This window comes from Neopsephotus bourkii, unplaced genomic scaffold, assembly GCF_033783945.1.
Source record: "Neopsephotus bourkii isolate Nb327-2 ecotype Australia unplaced genomic scaffold, CSIRO-AGI_Nbou_v1 NB_1508, whole genome shotgun sequence".
Taxonomy (NCBI): domain Eukaryota; kingdom Metazoa; phylum Chordata; class Aves; order Psittaciformes; family Psittacidae; genus Neopsephotus; species Neopsephotus bourkii.
Genome location: NW_026901984.1, coordinates 3,824,727 through 3,851,244, shown reverse-complemented (window position 1 = coordinate 3,851,244; position 26,518 = coordinate 3,824,727). Strand labels below are relative to the sequence as shown.

The window sequence follows — 26,518 nt, the reverse complement described above, 5'->3', positions numbered from 1 at the left end:
CAGCATGGCCATCCTGGAGGCCATTGCCTGGAAGCCAGTTTGGTTTTTGTGAAGACAGAGTTTTCTGGACTGTTAATTTAACAAAAGGCCTGTTCTGATTTCTTACTTTCCCCAGAGCATCTTTGCTGGCTACTCCTGTGAACAGGAACTTCAGTAATGTTGGTAGTGCTTGCATCCTCCAGAGCTTTTGGCTAAGCGGTAGGACATTTAAATAGTTCAGCTGCTGTCTGGGAATATCTTGTCTCTTCCTTCTCAGAGGAGCAGACATCTTTGCAACCTTCATTCTACGAATTTTGGCTGCTTAGATTATGAGATTGCATTGCCTAAAAACTGAGGTCTCTAAGCGAGCAGTGTTGCAGTGGGAACGTGAAAGGAAACATGCAGTTTACCCTCATGACTTTATGTTTCTTTCACTAGACTCTGACCCAGCTGACATGCGTCCATGTACATACAAATCTGTCTCCTCTGAGGTGATTGACTCCTTGTTGTGCCCTTCCCAATTTCACACACCTGTGTAATGGAAAGAAAATGTGTGCTAATAACTGCATGGGAAAATGTTGGATTCAGACACCAGATACAAAGTCAAGCACTACTCTATGGAAGATTTCATTTGGGTAGTGAGTGAGATCCTTTTATGTCTGCCCCTGTGAGTGACATGCAATTTCTGTGCTGCTGCTCTTCTCTCAAGATGAAAGTATTTGCGTAACTCAGAGAGACAATCTTTTGCATTTAACAAAACCACTTCCCGTATCTTTCATAATTCATGTCTCACACTTTGAATCACCTTTCTTTCCATCTCCACAAAGAGACGTGCCCTTAAAATAATTTTGCCAGTCACCTGGCCTGTTTCCTGCCTTTTTCTTTCCTGCTTGCAATCCCACTAATTTGGTTTCTTCCAGCACTAGTGTCTTCCTACTCTTTTGCCCTTGCAGTGAATCACCCTTCCATCTTCTGGTTTTCCACTCTTCCTACCCCAAAGGATCTCTGTTAGCCAGCTGTTGATTCGTGACTTGTGAAATGGTGAAGCAGACACAAATGAGAGGGAATTGACTTCTGATAATGATGAATTTTTGTGTTGCAACTGTTGGAGCAGTTCATGAAGAGCTGCATCCCATGGGAAAGACTCACGTTAGAAAGGTTGGTGGAGGACTGTCTCCCATGGGAGGAATCCCACATTGTAGCAGTGAAAGAGTGTGAGGAGTGCTTCCCTGAGGAGGAAGCAGCAGCAGAGACAGTATAAGATGAATTGACCATAGGCCCCATTCCCCCCCCCCCCCCCCCCCCCCCGGCGTGCCAGTGAGGAGGAGGAAGTAGAGAATTTGGGAGTGAAGTTAAGCCCAGGAGGATGGGAGGGGTGGGAGGAAGGTGTTTTTCAGATTTAGTTTTATTTCTCATTATCCTACTCTGATTTGATTGGTAATAAATTAAACTAATTTCCCAAATTGAGTCTGTTTTGCCCATGGCAGTAATTGAGTGGTCTCTCTCTGTCCTTACCCCAACCCGCAAGGCTTTCATTATGTTTTGTCTTCTCTGTCCAGTTGAGCAGGGCAGTGGTAGAGCAGCTTTGTTGGGCACCTGGCATGAAGGGCAAGAGCTCTGTGAGATAAGCAAGCAGTACAAGCCCATGTCAGAACTTGGGCTGAACTATGAGGAGGACGTCTGCATGCTGGTGAGGGGAACAAATGGCAGACCAGGCTTGTGAACCATTGTTGCAACATGTGGCTGAAGGGGGTGCAGTGACTTGCCCCTGGAGGTGACTGTTGTTTTCCTTCCATAGACAGATGGCCGGCTCGGACCAGATCCCTTGGGTTTAGGTGGCAAAGTTGGGTGCCGAGTGACTTGTTCTCAGAGCTCTCCAGGAGTGTGCTGGTGTAGGTACCAAAGCCAGGCTTTCTCTGGGTCACATCCTGGTGGAGCACGGGAACAGAGCAGCTCAGGGTATGAGGGGCAGGAAGGGCATGCTCTCACAGCAGTGTTTTCCAGATACTTTCTCTTTGGCTTCCTGAACAGGCACAAAATACAGTCTTTCAAAAGCAAGCTGTCTCACTGCTGTGCTTCATAACCACCAGAGGAAAATCATTAAAGGGCAAGAAACGGTAGAATTATTGATTCAGCAGCATGGAGGGCAAAGCATAGCCTGTCTTTTGCTCATAAAAGTGCTGTGATTTTTCTCAGTTTTGGAGTAACTTGGGTGCATCTTAAGAGTTGATTTTTTTTTCTTAGGCAGAAATACCTGTTCTTTACCGGTATTTTCACATGATATTAGTAATGTTAAAACTACCAGCATGATAACTTTATATTTTATAAATTTTCACACCTAAAGATAGTAGTGATTCATTAGGATTGGTGAGGAAACAGCTTCTTCAGTTTCCATTCTGATTCCAGTGCACTACACCTGTTTTTTCAGAAGTACAGCTTCTTATTTCAGTCAATGAAGCTAACAATGCATGGCAAAGGATGTTGTTGGAAGTCATTGTATTTTAAAGTGATGTATGACACGCCGACAATTATAATTCATTTTTCAGCATAGATCGCTGTCACTTTTATCCCTGTTGTAAAGGGCACCATTTATCTGGTTTTAGGTGACAGATTTTCTGAAACATTCTAAGTAGGAAAGGTGGAAGGGGAAGAGAAGGCGGTCAGACTTCAATATATATAGTAAAGAAAGACCTTTGTGGAACGGTGTTTTTTAATGTTTTAAATAACAGTTGCACTGGGATCGATCTCTGCTGGGTTCTTACCTTTTGTCACCTAACTCAAAGAAAATGGATAAAATGAGCCAAACATCGCAGATACAGTCCAGAAACTGCCACAGGAACAGTCTCCGGGTTTGAAGCTGAGCAGTTCAGATGTGATGGACCACTTATTTCTGTTATTGCATGAACTTTATTGCCTTTCAGTCTCAACTTCTGTTACCTTTGCGAGCAGCTGACAACATTGCTCACAGCTTGCCTGTATGAGAGGGTCACACAGGTGTCTGAAACCTCAAACCACTGCTCCTTCAGTGATAACGACTGTTTCTAGATTAGTGTGTATCATTTCAGCAGCTGATTATCTAGAGAGAGACATGTTAAGTACATCTGTACAACTACAATCACAGCAAACCACCTCTAGTGAATTTGGATGAGGGGCTAGAAATCTGTCTGTGTAGGCAAGCCGGTAAAGTCATAATTAACACAAAAACCCAAAGCTTTGGTTATGGTGACAGAACCTAAAATAACAACAAAATAGCCAAACCAATGCCTTATAAAATACTTAATTTTGTAAGGGAACTATTTAATTGGGAGAGTTGTTACTGTCTGCTCTGACAGTCTTTCTGGAATTGAATGACACTACATTCAGTATTTTGATATAAATCATCCTCAGTAATACTGAAGATCATAAGTACATAAATAAATCATCTCAGTAAGAAAGTTAACCCCTGATTTAACAGTATTCTATCCTAAAATGTGGTGAGAATATGGCTGATGCTTGGCTGATAATGTTTTGTTAATTTCATCGAATAACTCCTTGTAGCAGTCGGTAGCTACTGACCATCCTTACATTCTCACTACCCAGTGCTTTATAGTGACTGGAAAATTAGTCTATTTAGATTCCACTTCATTGCCAAAGCAGCATTATACTATGCTTTGGTACCACTTTAACTTTCAATTTAGTTGAAGTCTTTAGGGATTTTTCCATAATAATTCTCAAAATCTCTTCCTCCATTAGCATCCTGCATTTAGTGTGTGTTTCCTGACACATACAGTCGTGCACGTCACCACCTAAGCTGCTGTACACTTCTGAGCGACCTAACTGACCTGCTTGATAGATGCTGCAGCCCACCGGTGCTACTGTGTTTTGGCTAATTAAAATGTACTTTTAGGGTTTGCAGCAGATCTCTGATGCATTAAATTACTGGCCTGTAGTGTGTGTTTTTAGAAGTGCTGAGTCTATTTAAATTTGCGTAATAGTTTTTAGGGTAACTTGTTGAGGATCTTTCGACAAAGGCATTTCACATGCCTTGCTTAGTCTGAAGAGTCAACTGATGTTTTCCAGTGTGAAGATGTCTTAGTGCTGAGTAGGGCTTCAACCAGGCTCCCAGGCAGGGTCACTGGGATGAATAAACAGCTTACGAAAGGGAAGGATTAGCCCCCATGCATTAACCTCCACAGCAGAGCTTTTAAGCCGCCATGCTTGCAGTATGTCCCCACAGTGCCTGGCAATGCTGCGGCAGCTTCTGTAACTAAGGGAAAACTTAGCAATTTATCAGTTTGGTTTCTGAGATGTGACTGCCCTCTCTGGGCTTCAGAAGTAGTTTTCTAAGCAAGTAGCTCATGTTTTTGCTGCATACCCCACTTCACTGCAAGCATCCCTGCAGGATGCTGCGCTGAAGATCATATCCTGGGCCAAAATCAGCCCTCCTGTCTTCCAGGACAACTTTAATCCAGGCTAGTTCACGGTCTAGCCTGGCCAGTGAAGCAGGGAGCAGAGAACTTTGGGGAGCACAGGCAGGTAGTCCCTGCAAGCATAACATCGGTGAAAACCTGTTCCCAGCAGGCAGGTTCAGCAGTGAGCTGCAGGTGAGCAGTGTCAGCTCCTGAGTGTTTCAGTTATCTAAGGAGGCATCTGACATGAGTTTTCCTGCCACATTCAAGCCCCGAGTCTCTAGTTTCCTAATCGTCTGGGTGGTGCCTGAGCTGCAAGAAAGCTGAGCGCAGAATTGATGCACGGCTTGCTGGCTTCTATGTGTTTATTTTGTGAAAGATGCACACCATGTTCAGCTCATGTCTAATTGGTGCCATTTCTGGGTGGAACACAATATCTCTTTACAAGTTGCAGGACTTCTGAAAATCATTTTAAGCAGAGCATTCAAGTCTTTCTATATTTTCTCTGATAAAGGAAGTTGTTTGATGGAGTTTATTTTTATGGCACTTAAGCCTCCTATTTAATCGGTACCTTTTATGCTCTGAGGCTTTCTGTTTGGCTTGTGCAGAATTGGACTGTGTAGTGGTCGATGTTCCTTTGCTTCTTTTTGTTCAACACACAAAAAGCAGACATCTCAAATTCTGCTCTCTGAATACACGTGAAAATCCAAGGGGCCATCGGCAGTGGCCATTCCCTTTCTGCAAGCAGTTTCTTCCTGTGCAGAGGTAACTGCAGCCATGGTTTTGGTAGCATTTTGCATTGTCATTCCAGGGATACTAACATCACCACAAAGTGCAAGGGGATGGAGAATCAGAGCTGGGAAGGATCTGTCCAGTGGCCATGGTGGCTTTGTTTTGTGTCCCAGAGGACACTGGGACACTTCTTCAGTTTCTGGGATTAGGGATGGAACTAAATGTTGATCAGTAGTGCTGCCAAGCATGATAAATGAAAAAGTAAAGCAATAGAACTTAATCATAAATAGGTCTTGTGAGTCTTATAAGCAGAATATTAAAGCCCAACTCTAAGTAGGATTATAGATTTTTCTATCTTATGCATTAAAGAAAATGCACACACACACACACACACATGCAGAGGTACAGTTAGACTAAGGAACAGCTGGAGCTTTGCTATCCACTTTGCCAAAGCAGTGCTGTTGAGGATACAGCCGCCCCATTTAGTTGCTGGAGTACTTCACTGAGCTCTCTTCTGTCTGTCCACTCACAGCAGATGCTGCTGTACCCATCCTTCTAAATCAGGTGGCAAAATCTTATTTTTAATTGTTTTGCCCTTGACAGACTTTCTTTCAATCTGCCAGTCCCCTGTGCTTCTAGCAAAGCATGACCCTATGTCATGGTTTAAGCCCAGCCAGCAACCCAGAACCACATAGCTGATCACTCACTCCCCCTTCTTCCACTCTCTTCCCCCCCTGCTCCTGGAGGGATGGGGAGAAGAATCAAAAGAATATAACTCCCATGGGTTGAGATAAGAGCAGTCCAGTAACTAAGGTATAACACAAACCACTGCTGCTACCACCAATAATAATAATGATAAGGGAAATAACAAGGGAAGAGAATACAACCACTCACCACCCACCGACCGATACCCAGCCCAACCAAGCTGTGATCTAGCCCTTCCAGGTAACTGCCCCCAGTTTATATACTGGGAGTGATGTGCTGTGGTATGGAATACCTCTTTGGGCAGTTTGGGTCAGGTGTCCTGTCTCTGCTTCCTCCTGGCTTCCCCTCTTCCCTGGCAGAGCATGAGGCTCACAGAGTCCTTGGTCAGGCTAAATGTTACTGAGCAACAACTAAAAACGTCAGTGTTATCAGCGCTGTTCCCAGGCTGAAAGTCAAAACCACAGCACTGCACCAACTACTAAGAAGGAGAAAAAATGACTGCTACTGCTGAACCCAGGACACCCTAACAGAGGGAGGAGTTTTATTATTCTTAAAAGCACCGAGCCTCTAGCATAAGCAAAACATCACTTTCATGAAAGATAGCACATTGCATACACTGTCTTTTTGTTACTTCCCATAGCAGCTAGCTAAAATCACCAAATGCATGAATACCTTTATTTTATTTCTCCCTGTCATTTATATGCACGTTTACTGAAAGTCTCATAGACTTCCAGTACTATTCAGAACTATTGCCATAGTTCTCTGGCAGCCATTGTCTTAAGGCATTGGTAAACTACAGAAATAATACATGGTTCTTGAGGGTCCCAGATTGCTCTTAAAATTGGGTCTCCGTGAATCCTTCCTCTGTAATTGCAAACTCTCTTCTGGACTCGGTTCAGTAGCATTCAAAGGTACTGAAGTAAAGTAAAAGGTTGTGCTGGATTGGGAGCAGTCAGAATCGTGACAGCAGCAGGGGTGATGAACTTATTTCTGTGAGAGAATGAGAATCTGCTGTAATCCCAGTCACAGGCGACTTATGCCAGATGCTTTTTGTGCTTTATCTTCCAAGCTGACGTTTCGCAGGAGATAGATGTATTTATGTGTATCCACATGAGAGGGAAACAGAATCGGGTCAGGGAAATACAGACCCTTAAGAAGAGATGAGGGATTAGAAGGGCACAAAGTAGGTACCAATACCATCTCTTGAGGAAGTGATTAGATTTGAGAGGGATGAGGGAGGTAATGCCTGCATCTCAGAAATCTTGCTGCTTCAGTGCAGCACGGCAGAGCAGCTTCATTTTGACTCACCATGCTGCATTAGCAGATTTTGAAATCCACCTCAAACATCTTAGCAGGTACGTAAGGGAAACAGGTATAGCTACCCTTTATCCTTGATTTGGTCCTTGGCTGTCCCACCTCCCCCGTGTAACTTCCATCTGGAGTGTGGAATAGTCCTTGGGTTTGTGCTGTGGCATTCCAGCTCATCTGCAGCAGACAGCTTGAAATGCAGGTGAGGAAATTGTTTACATCTCTTCTTCCAGCTTGGTGTTTCATCAGTTTTACTGGCATCTGCAATAAACTTCCTGGAGGAAGTCTTAACATCAGAAAGAAGTGTCTGAAAGGTGAGGGGAAGGTCTCACCTTCCCTGGTGTGTTACTGAAATGACTGAACAACAGGAACGCTCTTACTGAACATGGAAGATTGTCAAGTAGCATTGCTTGGAAAGTGAAGTTTTTCTGTAATGCAGAAAGGCAGCAGCAGATTTGGCTTGATGTAGCAGAATATTTGTTTCTGTATGATTTCTATCTGGTATAAAATTCAGTGTCCTGAAAACGCCAGCTCAACTTTTCAACCAGTGGTCACAACAGAAATGCAAATGTCAGGGAGTAGGAGGGAAATGGGAAACAAAACAGGGAATACCACTGTGCTACTGTGTAAGTCTGTGCTGTTTCTGCAACTTGCTTGTGTGCACAGGTCTGGTCTTCAGCCCAAAACAGAGGTAACGCAAGTGGGAGAGGTGTGAAGAAGTCAGCAAGCATGGTCAGGGCTCAGAACCAGGCTCCTCAGGCTGCAGGTGAGGTGATGGGAGGAAGGGGAAGCGTCATGCAGATCTATAAGCAAAGGGGGTGGTTGTTACTGCCTGGTTGTTACTACCTCTTCCACTATGAGGATTTGGGAATACCAAGTTTAGGTGGTAGGTGGAAAGCATTGGGCAACAACAGGAAACTCTTTTACACTGTGCACCAGAGCTTTGGACCTCTTTGCCACCAAGTGCTGTTTATGTGGGCTCAGCAGGATGTTGGAGAGGTTCATCATAAAGAAATGTATTTAACTCAATCCATTAACTTCATTAATTAAGCACTGGAGCCATTTACAAAATCTCTGATTCAGAAAGTGCTGGAAGTTGGGCATGTGTGCTTGCTGTGTCCCCATATACTTCCCAGGCATCTCCTTTTGGCTGCTGGAGGTGGACCTCTAATCTCAACCAGCACGGTGTTTCTTGTGTTGTAATGTCATGGTTCCCAAGACTTCCAGGGCAAAGTGTAGGATCTGTCTTTTCCTGTAACCGTTGGAAATCTCTCCCTGAAGTTTGAAAGTAAATTAGAAACAAATTGGGGCTAAACTGCATGTTGAGGTTATGTCATTTACAAAGCATTCTAATACTGCAGTGAGGAATACCATTAAAACTCTCAGGGTAGATGGGACTGCTGTCAGGTACCTTGGAAGTGACCTGTTTGACTGCTGCAAGGAGCTATTCAAAGAAAAGCTATTAGGGAGTAAGTCCAATGCACAGCCCAAAGCAGTCCTACATTAAAGTGTTATATTACAGTTTGTCACCGTAGTTCTAATAGGCGGAAATTTGCCATGACTTATTCTTCAGGCAAACACTCGCAGTCAAACAGATTTCTTTGTCCATAATTTGGTTTAACACATGATGAAAACAGTTGATTAAAACACAATTTACCAAATTGCTGTATCTTACATTTTGGAACTGATGGGAACATGTGCCCATGCAAAAGCAAGGGCAGGCTGCAGAGGAAATAGGCACAGCTCTGTAGTGTACAGCTGTGGTTTTGTGGAAGGAGAGGAGGAGGAGGAGAAGAAGCTTCTGAGAGCCTCTTGTGAGGTTGTCAAGGTTACAGGTGCTGTTGCTTCTGTAGGTGAGTGGCTTGGGCATTCTCTGCCGACAATTGGTATTGGCTGTTTTCTTCCGAGATAACAAAATTTGCATTTTAATGAGGTTGTTGCATTTGTCAACTGTGAAGCATAACAGAGAAGTCATTGGAAGCTTTTCACAGGACCAGTGTAAAGCCTTCGAAAAAAATCACAATAGCAGCAGTCTCCCCAGTTGTATTTTTATACTTTTTAAGCATTTAAAAGGTGAGGTTCCCATTCATAGAATCGTATAATCATAGAATGGTTTGGATTGGAAGACACATTAAGATCATCCATTTCAAACCCCACTGCTAAAAGCTGGGACACCTTCCACTAGACCGGGTTGCTCAAAGACCTGTCCAACCTGGCCTTGAACACTGCCAGGGATGAGGCAGCCACAGCTTCCTTGGGCAGCCTGTTCCAGTGCCTCACCACTCTCGGAGTAAAGATTTTCTTCATTCTATCCAACCTAAGTCTCCCCTGTTTAAGTTTGAACCCAAATCAGTAAATTCCATTATAAACTCCGAATGAGTTAACCACCAATATGTCTTCCTAGTTTCTTAGATCCCAATATAAATGTTGCTTTTGGAAGTTAGGACTCAATATTTCAGATGCAGGGAAGCTGAGAGCTGCATGCCAGTCTAGTGCTCAGCATGAGAACTGAGGATTTGCACTGAACTAGCTGCTTCAAGACATCACTGAGACAGCAGCAACTGTGCCATAGCCCTAGGAAAGAAACCTCTGCTGATACCAGCATGGTATGGCTCAAGTGGAGTCTGACAGCGCCAGTACATACTTTAGGAAAACAAATGATGTCGTGTTAGATTTCAAGCTGCACTTGGAATTGATACAGTATGTCATATTGAATTTTCTGCCAGATTTAAGAGTGATATGGCAAGATCTTCATGTACTGTGAAAACATGCAGCTTCCTTAGAGCTGTGTGTATGCAGTTGGGGATGGGGCCCAGGAGGTTTATACTATAGATAAACAAGCTCAAACAAGCCACTGCTGCACTGCATGAGCACTGAGTGGTGAGGATGCGCAGGATAGTATCACCAAGGAGGAGCTCAGAAAGCAGGCCGCCTGCTTTGTAGACCAAGGAGAAGAGATCCGCTATTCCTGCAATAGCAACTTATAGTCAGAAAGACCACACCACGGCTTTGGAGCTGGAACAGCCCCAGTTCACTCTGAAATGCTTTTCATGTGCTAAGTCAGGTGATTTTGCAAACATTTAAAAAACACTAAAAAATGGTGTGCCCCTTATGATGGGAATCTGAAGTTCATGCTAATTCAATATAAGCTTCCCAGTTTCAGGTAAAGCAGTATTTTGGCAAATGCTGCACCTTCAAGGCAGTTCATCCAGTTTGAATGTAGAGGAGACACGTGCTTCTGCCTCCCTCTGCTAAGAAACAGTGAGGAAATAACACTTGACCCTAACACCAGCCTTTGTGTACCTGCTTTGCTTACTCTGCTTAAAATCGTTGGTTCCTCAGTTTCCCCCTGTGCTTTTAGGCAGACAGGTGGATCATTAGCTGCTTCATCAGCATCATCTGTCCGACTGGCAGGGCCCCGGAAGGACTGCTGGCGGTGCAGGTGTAGCCAGGTCCTGCCACTGCCACCCCATGCATTCTTCATCACTGCAGACCAGTTGCCTCTAGCCAGTCTGGTTTCTGTGACTGCTCCTCAGAGGAAAAGGAAAGGGATGAGTATTGCCTGTTTGGTGGAAGGGGGCCACAAGACACCAAAAGCCAGGGCTAGCTCATACAGGTTCAATACTAAATGAGGTTTGGGGTGAAGCTCAGTTGGTTGGTTGGTTGTTTTTTTCCCTAGAAGAGGTCTGAAGGTTTGGAGAAATGATAAAAGGAGAGCAATGGAATTGTTTTCCCTTGTTTGGACACTATATTATACTGACATTTATGTGCAGGGTGTTGCAGTAATATAGTCAGTTCAGCCTTTTCATTGATGACCTTTTCTGTAACATTAACCACAATATTGTGTGCACACAGTATTGCAAAGAAAAAGATGAGGCAAGGATACCAGTTGGTTATTGCCAGTCTAAGTTCTATATTGGATTTGCAGTTACAGTGATGATGGGTGCAAATGCAGAACCAGGAAATAGGCAGTTTTCTGTAGAAAAGTTGCATGATACTAAAAAAATATTTGTTGCTGTCATTTACTTTTGTGGGTCCCTTTCTCAAGTAGATGGTTATTGCTCTTCTTTATTTAGCTTTACCCAAACAGTGACTTTCCCCATCTAAAATAGTTTAACTATTGAGGGCTAACTTGTATCTTTACATGTAACAACTTTCTGATGTAAGAAGGACTGGTACACATTGCATTGAGGTGCTGCTAGTTGTGAATGGAGGCACTTACATTTGGAATCCTAGTGAATTATATTGTGTGTGTTGCACTGTTTTTACTTCATTCCCTAGCTGTTTTTTGTAACCAAGCACAGCCTGTAACATTTACTTTCCCAGAATGAAATAAATCCTGCACAGGGGATTGACATCACTGGTGTTCCTCTTGTGCCTTTTACATAGTGTTTAAATTTCAAGTGGTCTTGTAGGTTTCATACAAATTCACTGTGGAAAGTAGATTCTGCTTTTAGTATTTTAACTCTTTATATCATACAGCTTTGTAAAACACGGGGCCGTTACAGGCTGGCATGCAAAGCACTCAGGTTTCTTTACCTAATGTGCAGACAAACCCATCTTGGGATGAAAGTTCATCAGGTACAAGAATAATTCTGTATTTAATTGAAACAGAATTTCATAGATTAGAGTTTAAATCTTTTAAAGTTCCACTAAGGAGAGCATTGTTAAGAACACTGCTTCATCTCAGGTGAAAGCTGGGGTACCTCCCAGCATGTGGTGGGACCCAGGAGCGTGTCTGCCATGCCAGAGTCCTCCTTCCTGGGTTGTCCGGATCAGTGATACCTTGTATGGACAGACTGAGGGGGCTGCAAACACAAAAGTAGCACAGTAACTTTAGGTTAGTAAAGCAGGTAATTTTACATGAGATACACTGTACTTTGCTATCTGTTCTGCATCCAAAGCCTCGACTAGACAAGAAGCCACTCAAAACTATCAAAGAAGCCACATGTTACAGATAGAATAAATACCAGCTTAAATATCCAGAGGATTAATGGTACAACTTGGTGAAGCAAATTTCTGCAGGTCTGGCAGGTGTCTCTCTTAGAGGGTAGCTCTTCACAGAGGAAAGGCCGTCATTACTGCCAGTTTGCATCTGATTCTCAGGCTGCTGTGTCAGTACCCAAATACATAACATGATCTGAAGAGATAACTACTAAAGATGATTTGTAGCTGTTTGGTTTGTGCCCTAGAATGTGCAGTGTGCCCCTACCTTTTGTTTTCAGAGGAAGCACTTTAAAAAATAGAAGCAATCATACTGTTTGGCTTAGGTCTCAGAGTAGACCCGGCAATGGAAGACAGAGCCTCATGTGTAATTCATTTACTTGTATGGCAAACAGGTTGGCAGTTGATGAATGTTTTGCACACCCATATTCATTCAAGAGTTTCAGCAGTATCATGTCAATATATGTTGGCCATTATGTATGGCCCATCCTACCATGATGGATAGTGCCACCAAAATGCTGTTGAGTGGCCAGATTCTGCCCGAGCACCTCTTGTGTGTGCTTAGTGAATGGAAGGGATAAATCATCAATGATTTAGATGAGGGAATTGAGTGTACTATCAGCAGGTTTGCTGATGACACTAAGCTGGGAGGGGTGGCCGACACGCCAGAAGGCTGTGCTGCCATCCAGAGGGACCTGGACAGGCTGGAGAGCTGGGCGGGGAATAACTTGATGAAATATAACAAGGGAAAGTGTAGAGTCCTGCATCTGGGCAGGAACAACCCCAGGTTCCAGTATAGGTTGGGGAACGACCTGTTAGAGAGCAGTGTAGGGGAGAGGGACCTGGGGGTCCTAGTGGACGACAGGGTGACCATGAGCCGACACTGTGCCCTTGTGGCCAAGAAGGCCAATGGCATCCTGGGGTGTATTAGAAGGGGGGTGGTTAGTAGGTCGAGAGAGGTCCTCCTTCCCCTCTACTCAGCCCTGGTGAGACCTCATCTGGAATATTGTGTCCAGTTCTGGGCCCCTCAGTTTAAGAAGGACAGGGACCTGCTGGAGAGAGTCCAGTGCAGGGCAACTAAGATGATTAAGGGAGTGGAGCATCTCCCTTATGAGGAAAGACTGAGGGAGCTGGGTCTCTATAGTTTGGAGAAGAGGAGACTGAGGGGTGACCTTATTAGTGTATATAAATATATAAAGGGGGAGTGTCATGAGGATGGAGCCAGGCTCTTCTCAGTGGCAAACAATGATAGGACAAGGGGCAGTGGGTACAAACTGGAACACAAGAGGTTCCACTTAAACTTGAGAAGAAACTTCTTCTCAGTGGGTGACGGAACACTGGAACAGGCTGCCCAGGGAGGTTGTGGAGTCTCCTTCTCTGGAGACATTAAAAACCCGCCTGGACACGTTCCTGTGTAACCTTATCTAGGTGTTCCTGCTCCGGCAGGGGGATTGATGATCTTTTGAGTCCCTTCCAATCTCTAGCATACTGTGATACTGTGATACTATAATTCCCCCGAGGATATGACAGTTTATAGATAGATGATTGGTAGGATTTAGTGCTGCTTTGCAAGTGTGTGTGGATTTTCAGTGCAGAATCAGACTTCTTTTTAACAGGACTGTAGATAATACAGTACTCATAGCCTCCTGCAGCAGAGGGAAGATGTCACCTTCTGAAAGAACTAGATTTGTCTTCTGAACATTGTGCTTGTGGGTTGTTCTCCTGTCATGCCCTTGGAAATGAAGCTATTTCAGTGTACTTTGAAAAGGGGAGTTTGTAGACTTGCTGATTTAACATAAAATGGAATATTGCATTTTATGCACAAAAAGCATCTCCATTCAGAAGAGGCTAGAACTATTCCACTCAACTGGAAAATGACTGTTTTCTCATGAAATGGAAAATAAACTAATCTGATATTTTGATTACCACATGAAATACAATGCTTGTTTCCAATGGGAAAAAAGTAGTAACACTTACACTCAGCTCTCCAGTAACCTACAGTCACACTGTTGCATTACCAATAGCTGGCATTTTCACTAGCGTAAATCTGTATTCATCTGCATTGTCAGTTTGTGCCGAGGTCACCGTCACAGTTCCATGTTTCACAGAAAGCCTTTAGTGTGCCTTCCCCTGTGCAGGGCAGGACAGCCTCGGGCATGATGCTCATTCTTGTTTAATGTGCCCGGTGTTACTCACCTTGTGTTAGATTTTCCATGCTTCAGACTAAAAGTGAACTATGTCAGATTACTGTGTGCTATTGATGTCACACAATAAACTCTTCCCTTTTTTTTTAGGCCCGAACTGCTTTGCAGAAACCATTGTCATTCCAGCAGGCCGGGAGGTGAAAACTGATGAATGCACTATATGTCACTGTACTTATGAAGAAGGCACTTGGAGAATTGAACGGCAAGCTATGTGCACTAGACATGAATGCAAGCAAATATAGCAAATCTACAAATCTAAGTACTTTTCGTGGTTTTTATAAAATATCTCACAGCAGTGAGCACCCTAGATGACCCAGGGAAATCTGAATGAGAAGATTCTGGTGAGGAGCAAAGAATAAAATACTGATATTTTCTTTTTCAAAGTAACATGATACTGCAAGGCAGAGAAGTGCATATATTTAAAATGTTTGGACATAAGAATACCTGTCTTAATAAATGTGTTATTTTCACAGTGAGTACACTAAAATACACTCTATAAATATTCTATGTATTTCTATAATATCATTATAGAGCTTAAAAATAAATGTTTTATATAGACAATACAGATTAAAGTACTGTATCATTGCCTGTCCTGTTGTATACATGCGCCATGGCTAAAACATTGCATTTCTATTCTAGTTTCATCATATAAGGATTTTCTCAGAGGTTTTTTGTTTTGTTTGGGGTTTGTTTGGTTGGTTTTTTTGTTTGTTTGGTTGGTTTTTGCTTATTTTCAGTATAGTGGGCCAGGAAAGCAGCAGCATATGACAGAAATGTGCTTCAAAAGCAAGAATAACATTCTTGCTTTTGAAGAGGATGGAACAAAATATGCTTTCAGAGAATATTGCTGTAGTGTACAGCTGGGTCAGCTCCTTCTTTCTGTTCCACTGGTGCATACCTACTGGTCCATCACCAAGATAACTTGGAGTAGTGGGTAACAGGAAACTGGTCTCTCATAACTGCTGTTATAAAAATTTAATCCGACAATATCATTACCTAATATTCAGTTCAAACATAACATATTTCAGCAGGACAAACTTCTCTATGGCATAAGCAACATAGCTGGTGGAAATTATGGTAAGTAATCACGTAGCATTATTAATGTAATGCATAATGAATGTGGAGCAGTGCCGTGTGGAAGGGCTAGAGCAGCCAAACAAGCCTCCAGTGATGCGGCTCCATGTTAATCCACAGGTAGGAGAGCTGGTTAGTAGCTGCACTGTTCCCTAGGCCTTGCTCTTGCCGCCTTGCTCATGCTGCTTCAGCTTTTGGGTTCTGTCTGGCAGTCTGTACGAGGTGTGTAACACTGTGTTGAGGACACAGGTTTAGAACCAAGTCTTTGAATCCATAAAAGGGTTTCTAGCACAGAAGCTGACCCTGACCATTTGTGAGGTGAATCACGTCTCTCTGCTTCAGCCACCAACGGCCTTTGCTTGGATGCATTTTGGGTTTAGTTTAGCTTGTCACCAGCTCTTGCATTGCATCTGCTCTGAATACCTCTTAAGGCTGAAGAAGACACTTAAACATGTGCTTACCTTTAATCTTTTGCTAGAGAGAGGACTTAATGAATCATTAGCTGAAAACAGAAAACTATCGCTTGAATTCCGACCTACTCTTTGCTAGTTACTTCTATGGTGTAACCTGGTTAGCCGGTCTGCAGTCATATGATTTTTTCATACTTCTAAAGACCATGGGACTTTTGCCAGTGACTTAAATGGATCCCAGTTACTACCTTACGTCTGTGTTTTGAGGATGTGTCTGTCTGTCACTGGGTGTGTTATTTTCCCCAGTGATGGTACAGGAGAGGAAGAGGAGTGACAGAATCCAAAATCAAGCAGCTGTCTCTTGCACACTCCGTCCTGTGGCAAAGACACACAGTATTTGTCCAGTTACAAGGACAGGAAAGGCATTATTTGATTTAAATAGTTTCTAATCACACAAAAACCAGGTAACACTGAAATGGGTGTGTACATATTAAACGTTGTACTGGAAATGCTGTTCTCCAATAGCTGGAATTCCTAGCACATGTCTTTTGAGATCCTTTTTTTATGTAGTAAGGTATAAGTCATAATGGGCTTTGGAGCTCCTTTATTCTAAGATCACTGGACACATGCAGTTTTGGCCAGTAGTAAAATCACAGAACCACAGACTGGTTTGGGTTGGAATAACCTTACGGATCATTTAGTTCTAACCCCTTGCCATGGGCAGGAACACCTTCCACTAGACCAGGTTGCTCAAAGCACCATCCAGCCTGGCCTTGAACACTGCCAGGGATGGGGCAGCCACAGATTCTCTGGGCAGGTATTACCATATGGGCTCTCTTTTGTTGTCCCAGAGATGGGGAAATGAGATGAGTGACTCTTCTTGGGCAGCTCTCAACAGCCTTGCCCAGTTGTGGAACCACAGCTGGCATGCAGTGTGTTATGGGTTAACCCTTGTAGGTAGCTAAATACCACACAGCTGCACACTTCTTCACCACCCACCCCAGTGGGACAGGGGAAAAGAAGAGTGAGAAAACTCACAGGTTAAGATGAAAATGATCTAAGCAAAGAAGTAGAAAAACAAAAAAGATGCAATAGTAATCACTCACCACCTCCCATGTGCAGACCATTCAACAGCCAGCTCCCAAGCAAAAGAAAGCTAACCTTACCTGAACCTGGCTCCTCTTCATTTTACTGCTGGGCAAGAGATTATATGGCATGGAATACCTCTTTGGTTAGTTCAGGTCACCTGCCCAGTTGTGTCGCCTCCCAGGCTCTGGTGCAGTCCCACTCTACTTGTTGGGGTTGGATAAGGAACAAAGAAGACCTTGACGCTGTGCACGGACATTGTTCAGCAATAGCCAAAATACTGGTGGTGTGTCACCAGCCTTGTTTTGGTCAAAAATCTAAAACAGAGCACTATACCACCTACTGTGAGGAATCCCAGCCAGACACACTACAAAGTGATACCATCAGCAACCCCAGCACAGAAGGGAACACACTGAAAGACCCTGAAAGCCAATTTCCAAGAGGTGATGGAAACAAGCAGTGCATAAGTCTTTGGCAATGGAGTTGGGGAGCTGAGATTTGCAGCCTGCTGTGTCTTGTCACTTCACAGAGACAAAGGCTTAAAACAGAAAACTTCCTTTCTCTTTATAAGAGTGGAAAATGAAAATGTGGAAAATAAAAGATTAAAAGTTCTAAAAAGAGCCATTGTGGAATGCAGTTGGAAACTATTTGCCTTTAATTTAATCTCTAAGCAAAAAAAGAGAACTGCCATGGTGGCCACATGTGCTGACCTAAATACTAAGATTTGGGCATGTAATATACCTGTTCATAGTTTACCTTAAAAAATAAAAGAGCCATCTGCATCATTTCCAGTGAACCAAATTCTAGATAATACTGACTTCCCCACCGAAGCCTAGGCACTCAGCTGGTTCTTGCTTCAGTGCAAACAGTATTATGCATCCTGCATATGAGGAGCTCTTCAGCTTTGCAGGTGGGTTTTGTCTATAAAAGCTGTATATCCAGACACACTGATAGCTCATGAACGATTTTGTATTTGAAGTTCTCTTGCTTGGATAATGAATATTCTTCTGCCGTGTTCTTATGTAGCTGCATTGGAATGGATATCAGATTTTTTGCTTCTACTTCACTTGCTTCTGCTTACTTCCTAGTTGAAATCAAGACAAATTATTTTTTGGTTTGGCCTCATCCATTTTTGTAGGATTGAAATATACATGGATTTGGCTTCGAACCTGTGCAAGTAGGTGCCTGGAGAGATTGTATTCTAGGTGGTTTCAGGTAATCAGAAAATCGCAGTTACTGTGCAGTAGGATTCTTTATACTACTCATTTAAACCACAAAAATGGAAGTGCTGATATTCACTTAAATACTTCATGTGAGATTTGAAAGGGAAAAGGGAAAAAAAGGAAAGATACAAGATATAAAACAGAGGAGTTGAGATTTACGGTAGGAATATTCAATAAAAGAAAACTGGTTACAATGTCATACAGGTACTTCATAGGGAGATTTTCAAAGGAAATCGTAAGTAAATGAGAAATATATTTGTGCGGAAATTGAAATACAGAAATCCTAGTTGGAGATGGGAACACAAAACAAAAACCACACAGTAGAAGTGACTGAATACTAGAGGATGTTGTCCAGACATGTCATGGAGTCTCCATCCTTAAGTATGGTCAAAACCTGACTGGACTTGGTCCTGAGCAGCCTGATGGAACTCAGTCTGCATTCAGTGAGGTATTGGGCTGGATGATCTGCAGAAGTGTAAAATTGAAATCCCAATTTAAGTGACATTGAATTAAAGTCTATAGTAAAAATAAGAAAGAAAAAGATATGATGAAAGGTTCCCTCTCTTTGGAAAACAATCTCTTTTGTCTCATATGGTGTAATATAAACTATATTGTCATGATTGTAAAGTATTCAGTGTTACTTTTTATGGTAATTTTAATATAATCTAAACTATGATAGCTCCATAATACGTAGGAGGCTTTGAAAGGCACATATTTAAGACTCTTTAAATACAGTCCAGTAAACGCTCCATTTATTCCCTTTATCAGGCAATGAATTTTCTTCACAGCTTGGGTTCCATGGGGTTTCTGCTGCAAAAATACACCTTCTGCCCTATATTCCTGCTGCATTAAAAACTGCAGAGACAGCATTAAACTGAATACCACAGACTATTTTTCTGGCTATTCAAAAAGTCAAATTTTAGAATAAAAGTTAAGTACTATCAGCAAGTTTATAACTTGTTCAGTTGTGAGAGACAGACACTCCTTCCCAGAATCCTTTTTCCTCTAAAAAAAAATACTTCTCCTTAACCACACCGACAGTGTAAGTTTTCAGTCTTTTGAAATGTCACATTAAACAACTCCCAAAGCAAAAAAATAAACACAACCTAGTATGTTTTTCCGGTTGCTTATATATAATGTGTGCCTCATGCATTTTATATGCTTTTAAAACAAACACAGGAAAACTCCAAATCTGTATGTCAGTTACCAGGCATCAGAGCAGTCAGAAATGTTACTGTTTACCTGTTGAGGCTATGTGGAAATACTGATATGTAATATTAATTAAGTAGTAATAGGAAAACACTGATATAATCAGCAGCTCAAAGCTGATGTTTAAAAACAATCAACTCTCAACTTGCCAGAAATATTTGTTAACATTGTTCATGTTAGGCTCATTTGGGCATATTAGTGAATAGTAATGCTATTTCTGTAACACTTCACTGTTTCTTGCTTTTAAAAAGATAATTGCTTTTAAGAACCAGACAGCATAAGTAAAGCTATTACTGAAGAGGCAGACTATAGTAACAGAATAGCAAGTGTATGTATGTGCTGAGTGTTTCTGTGCACAGATTTTTACCTTGTGGTAAAGAGGTGAATTTATTAAAAATGGTGAAAATGGGAATACAAATATCAGTTTACACACAATGTGGAAAAATAGCAAACACATACAAAATGTACCATGAGGAAATGTGAGCAAGTTCAACGTGATTATTTTGGGGAATGGATAAAAAAGGAAAACTTACTTCCATGGTTCTATGCACAAATTACTTTCTTCTGGGTCTCTTAACCACACAAGAGAGTAAACTTACAATATTTTAATAGTGAGAGATGTATATATGTACAGCATGTATGCACACGAGAATTCTTTTCTTGGTGAAGCCAGCATAAATGAAGAGTAATTTAGAAGCCCACACTGATACTGTTAACTTGAGATCAAGATTTCTTCCACAGATTGCTCTTGTAGTAGAGCATTTATACTTGACTGCGAAGAGTGAATGAGGGAGAACACTAACAAATATTCATATAAAGTGCTTTTTTTTGTAGTAAGCAGAATTAAAGACAAACCTTTATGGCCACTTGATCTCCTTTTTCCAGTAAGCCTTAAACAGTGTGCAAACTTTGTGAATTAAAAATGAATTTCACCTGTCAGGAGGACTCAAAAGCATCATTTCTGTATTCTGCTAAAACACAAAAATGTATTCATGGAGAAGAAAGTCAATATTCTTGTGTGTACAGTATTCCTGAGAAAACCACATCAGCTTTATTATTCTCCCTCAAAGTATAGAGACAATTCTATAAATGTCTTTAATTGATGAAATGGTCTGCCAACCAGAACATTCTGTTTCTGATGTGCAATGGGAAGGTGAATATATAAAAATGTCAAACTTTTTAATCTATATTGCTATTGCCTTAAAAGCTGCATTCATTTCAGAAGGCAATTCTCAAATTGATTTGTTACCCATACTGTAGGGAGTTCCATGTGCTGGTATTACTTGGTATGATGATTTTTTTAGCAGAAACAAAGTCAGTATTTTCACAAAGACAATACTGCGTCCTATGCTCTCTCTTTATCCATTAATAATTCAAAGTAATGCTAACTACTTTAATACTATTACGAGTAGGAAATTATGGAAACACAGCATATGGATGTGCAGTGCTTCAGCCTAACGTAGCAAGTGAGGAGTCTGTTCATTTCTATTTACCACACAAAAGTAAGGACTAGGTAGCCTTTAGTCATTCTATTGATTACAGTTAAATAGAGTTTAATTTCTTAACTGCTAAACATTTAACAAGCTGTTTCCCAAATATTTATTTTCAAATGGCATTTGATAAAAAGAGCTATTTTATATATTCTGCTAGTTTCGGTGTTTATACCAGAGTCTGAGCCATTGCTCAGTGTCACTCTGTAGAATGCTAACAATACTTATTTTGTAGTTTTTTCAAATGCCTTAGTTGTGTATTTTTTGCACAGAAGTACATTCAAACTGGAAAGGGAAATCATACAGCCTCACTGGTTACTTTCAGATGTCCTGTTTTCATTTTTTGTGTCCTTCACGTGAGAACATAATATATTTGGAGCTTCAGGCTCTGCCACATCATCATCATCATGGCTTGACTTCGCGAACGAAGATTTGGGAAGGGCATTTACCCACGCTTACTACAAGCGCGCTGATGACTAAGAAGGCCAATGTGGGATAGGCAAATCCGGCTACAAAAAACACAGCAGAAGGTCTCCTTGGGTGGAACAGGTGGGACACGATTCTTCCTGCGTTGTCTTTTCTCCTCGAGACTAGTTCTTCGTGAACTCTCAAAGGAGTCAGCGGCATTATGTATGCTGTGCCTCCAAGTCTCCCGATTGGAGGCCAAGGTGGACCACTGATGGTAGTCAATATGGCCAAGGCTAAGGTATTGTTTCAGGGAGTCCTTGTATCTCTTCTTTGGGGCACCTCTCTTGCGGCTACCGGTGGCAAGTTCACCGTAAAACACGATCTTGGGGAGGCGGTGATCCTTCATCCTAGAGACGTGCCCTGCCCAGCACAGCTGCAGTTTCAGCAATGTGGCCTCGATGCTGGTGACCCCTGCCTGTTCGAGGACAGTGACATTAGGCACATAGTCAGTCCAATGGATGTTTAGAATTGTACGAAGGCAGCGCTGATGAAAGCGTTCCAGGAGTCGCAGGTGATGACGATAGATGACCCATGATTCAGACCCATATAAAAGAGTAGACAATACAATGGCTCTGTAGACACTGATCTTTGTACTTTTCTTCAGGTGTTTATTACACCAGACTCTTTTATGGAGTTTTCCAAAGGCTCTATATGCCTTTGCTATTCTGTTGTCTATCTCTCTGTCGATCGTGGCGTCCGAGGAAATGATGCTTCCCAGATAGCTGAACTGCTGAACTGTCTTAAGCTCTGACTCGCCGATGGTAATATGGGGATGGTGATAATCTTCTTGCGGTGCAGGTTGGTAGAGGACTACTGTCTTCTTCAAACTGACTTCCAGCCCAAAAACCTCAGCCGCCTCCGCAAAGCAAGATGTTAAACGCTGCAGAGCTGCTTCTGTGTGGGCAACAAGGGCGGCATCATCAGCAAAGAGCAGTTCACGGACAAGATGGTTTAGGGTCTTAGTGTGGGCCTTCAGTCGCCTTAGATTGAATAGGCTACCATCGGTACGATATCGAATATAAATGCCGTCTTGTTCGTCGAGGTCTGCTGTAGCCCTTTGGAGCATCATGCTAAAGAAGATTGTGAATAAGGTCGGTGCGAGAACGCAACCTTGTTTCACACCATTGGTTATTGGGAAAGGCTCAGAGAGTGCATCACCATACCTGACTTGGCCTTGCTGATCCTCATGCAACAGAATAATCATTTTCAGGAACTTGGGGGGACAACCTAATCGTTCTAAGATCAGCCACAAGCCTTTCCTGCTCACAGTGTCAAAAGCTTTGGTGAGGTCAACGAAAGTTACGTATAACCCCTTATTCTGTTCTCTACACTTTTCTTGCAATTGTCTGAGAACAAATACCATGTCTGTGGTACTTCTATTAGCCCTGAAACCACACTGACTTTCAGGTAGAAGTTCTTCTGCGATGGCAGGTACTAGTCAGTTCAATAGTATTCTTGCAAGAATTTTACCAGCAATGGAGAGCAGAGTTATACCACGGTAGTTTGAGCAGTCTGACTTGACACCTTTTTTCTTATACAGAGTGACGATGATTGCGTCACGAAAGTCTGACGGTATTTTACCTTGTTCCCAACAGCACACAACTAGCTCATGAAATTTAGCGTGGAGTGCTTGGCCTCCATGCTTCCATATTTCAGGTGGGACACCGTCAACCCCAGCTGCCTTGCCAGTTTTCACCTGCTGTATGGCCTTAAGAGTCTCTCCCATGGTAGGGGCCAAATCCAATTTGTTTTTCACCGGATGTTGCAGAATGTGCTGGATTCCTTCACCTTGGACTACACGATTAGCACTAAAGAGGGTTTGAAAATGTTCAGACCAACGATTCAGGATGGAGATTTTATCTGTAAGAAGCGTTTGGCCATCTGCACCAAGTAAGGGGCTTTGAACCTGGAATGTGGGTCCACACACTGCCTTCAGAGCCTCATAGAATCCTCTGTGGTCACCCAAATCTGCACATAGTTGAGTCTTTTCTGCTAGGTTGACCCACCACTTGTTCTGGATGTCTCTAAGTTTCTGTTGGAGTTTGCTACATGCAAGACGAAAGGCTGCTTTTCTTACATGGCAGAGTGGCTGAGCGAGGTGTGCTTGATGAGCAGATCTCTTTTTTGTCAGCAATTCCTGGACCTCCTGGTTGCTGTCGTCAAACCAGTCTTTGTTTTTCTTTGAGGAGAACCCAATGGATTCTACGGAGGACTGCAGGATGCTGTTTTTGATATGTTGCCAAAGCGCTTCAGGAGAAGAATCTGTAAGTTGGTCTTCAAGCCTAGTTTGAAGGTTAGCCTGAAAGCTGTCCCTCACTGCAGCTATTTGAAGATTATCAACATTGAGCCTCCTCCTTGGAATGCCGCCCCTCTTAGGTTTGGGCTTGAAGTGGAATTTAAGTTTGCAACGCACAAGGCGGTGGTCTGTTTGGCATTCTGCACTAGGCATCACTCTGGTCTGGCAGACATCACGAATATTTCTCTGGCGCACTAAAACATAATCAATAAGGTGCCAATGTTTAGATCGTGGATGCATCCAGGTTGTCTTCCAGCTGTCTTTCTGCTGGAAGATAGTGTTGGTGATGGTAAGCTGTTGCTCTGCACAGAACTCTAGCAAGAGACGACCGTTATCATTGCAGTTGCCAACACCGTGCTTGCCTAGCACTCCTTTCCAGGCTTCAAAGTTCTTTCCTACTCGGGCGTTGAAGTCACCAAGGATTATGATCTTATCTTCTATAGGAACTTTCTGAGTGAGGTGACGCAGGTCGGAGTAGAATTTTTCTTTTTCTGCAGGGTCAGCTTGCAGAGTTGGAGCATATATGCTGAAAAGAACAACGTGTTGCTTATTGTGCAGTGGAAGACGTAAGGAGATAATACGGTCGGAATGACCTATCGGCAAATTTTCAAGTTTGGAGGCTATGGAGTTTTTAATCATGAAGCCGACTCCAGAAAGACGACTTTCAGTTTTGGGTTTGCCTGACCAGTAGAGTGTATAGCCAGCACCATGTTCTTTGAGGCTACCTTCCTCATGAAGGCGAACTTCACTGAGTGCAGCGATATCGATGTTAAGACGTGACAATTCGTGGGCAATTAGCGCAGAACGGCGCTCAGGACGCCCACTGTTCACTGTATCAAGCATGGTTCTGATGTTCCAACATGCGAGTGTCAATCTGGACACACCTTTGGAGGCAGGTGTATGCCTTTGTCTCTTTGTTTTTAATTGACCGCAATAGAAGATGCCCGTTGGCCGCGGCTAGCCAACCAGGTGGAGGGGGAGATGAGCTTTGGTTAGGCCACCTTTTCTAGGCCTCTCTCCATATGGAGCAAGCAGTGCTGTCCTTGAAAAAGGCTGCTTGGTCATTCAGGATGCTGCCGAACAAGACTGTCATCTCCTGGGTCAGACTTGAGCGACCAATGTCCTGAATCGCCTGCATGCAGGGTTGGGTCTGCGACTTCCAGTGCACCTTATCACCTGCCGTTTCGTCCCTCGCCTGTCGCTGCAGGGCTTTGCAAGTGTGGGTAAACCCTTCGGGCCTGCGCAGTGGATTTATTTTAGGTGAGGCACAGCGTGCGCAGAACTGACCTCACCCTTTACACCTGAGGTTTATCTGCCAGGGCCTAGCAAGCTTGGACGGTGACAGCAAAGTCCTCAGGTCGTAGGTTTAATTAGAGTATCCTTCTCTTAGATGGATGGCCTTACAGGGCTACACGAGCTCCATCTGCCCGGGTTTGAAGTTGGAGTTGTCCTTCTCCTAGGATGGTTGCCTGAAGGCTAGTGAGCCCATCCTGCCCATGGACACACTTTGTCTGACCCTTCATTTGAGAGCTGACTGGCATGGGAGACCCTACCGGAAGCATAAGCCACCACCAGCATAACTCCCAACTTCACAAGGGCACGCAAGCTCTTTCCCCACGACAATGTCCTAATGTAGGCTAAATTATGGAAACACAGCATATGGATGTGCAGTGCTTCAGCCTAACGTAGCAAGTGAGGAGTCTGTTCATTTCTATTTACCACACAAAAGTAAGGACTAGGTAGCCTTTAGTCATTCTATTGATTACAGTTAAATAGAGTTTAATTTCTTAACTGCTAAACATTTAACAAGCTGTTTCCCAAATATTTATTTTCAAATGGCATTTGATAAAAAGAGCTATTTTATATATTCTGCTAGTTTCGGTGTTTATACCAGAGTCTGAGCCATTGCTCAGTGTCACTCTGTAGAATGCTAACAATACTTATTTTGTAGTTTTTTCAAATGCCTTAGTTGTGTATTTTTTGCACAGAAGTACATTCAAACTGGAAAGGGAAATCATACAGCCTCACTGGTTACTTTCAGATGTCCTGTTTTCATTTTTTGTGTCCTTCACGTGAGAACATAATATATTTGGAGCTTCAGGCTCTGCCACATAAAGAGTACATTAGTGGGATAGTATAGTATCTCACGATAATACAGTGTATTCCAAGATTACTTCTTAGATGTAGCACAGAATTTCTTTTTATTCCTTTTTTTTCAGAGTATGGTTCCTGAAAATATACATATTCAAACCTGTGCTCCGTATCTATGCTTGAGAAAAACTAGAGCCTGCAATCCCCGTTTTCCAGACATGACAACTAAAAATTACCTTCCCAACTAGCTCATTTTATACATGAACTAAACAGAACAAAGAGCTAAGGAGAAAAAGGGTATAAAATTTGGAATATTCATTAAAAATTTTGCAATTTGCATGGGGTATTACTTGCAAATACAAGACAAATACGATTTTAAACAGGATTCTGTTACTGAATACCAATAAGACTATTAATGAATGACAAATACAAGGAATGTATTAACCTAACTGCTTAGTAATTCTCAACAGTCTTACAAAAGTAAAGAAGATGAATGTCATAAAAAGTACCACAGTATTTTGCATTAGTGTTTGTTTTCTTCAGGTAAGAGCAAAAGTCTTGTGCTCAAAGTAGTATCTTTAAAGGTAGAATAGGCGACAGACCCAAGCAGAATTTTACATTCTTTGGGAAGAAGTTACTAACTGGTCAGTAGTGATATTATAATTCATCTTGAAAATAAGTTTTTAGGACATTTTTGCATTTGAGGCTGCATTGCAACATTCATGACCTTTCAGTGCTGGAGGTACACCATGGGCTATTTACTATAATGGTCCTAACCGATGAATAAATGGACAGGTAGATAAAACTAAAATATAGATGCCTTACTCCACTTCGTGTCAAGAGGAGCTGAAGTCTATAAGCAAAGGACTAAGTATACAAAATATCTCTACCTTTGTGATATATCTCTACTT

General features: G+C 42.5%; 1 protein-coding gene across 3 annotated transcripts in view; it reads left to right on the top strand.

Annotated features, from left to right (window-relative positions):
* VWC2 (von Willebrand factor C domain containing 2) overlaps positions 1 to 14,840 on the top strand; it is a 57,740-nt gene extending 42,900 nt beyond the window's left edge. For all 3 annotated transcript variants that reach the window (XM_061369613.1, XM_061369615.1, XM_061369614.1), the window contains exon 4: positions 14,351 to 14,840. In XM_061369613.1, coding sequence (XP_061225597.1) covers positions 14,351 to 14,502 — 152 coding nt within the window. In that variant the 3' untranslated portion in view covers positions 14,503 to 14,840. The remainder of the gene's footprint in view (positions 1 to 14,350) is intronic.
* Positions 14,841 to 26,518: the final 11,678 nt, after the last annotated feature.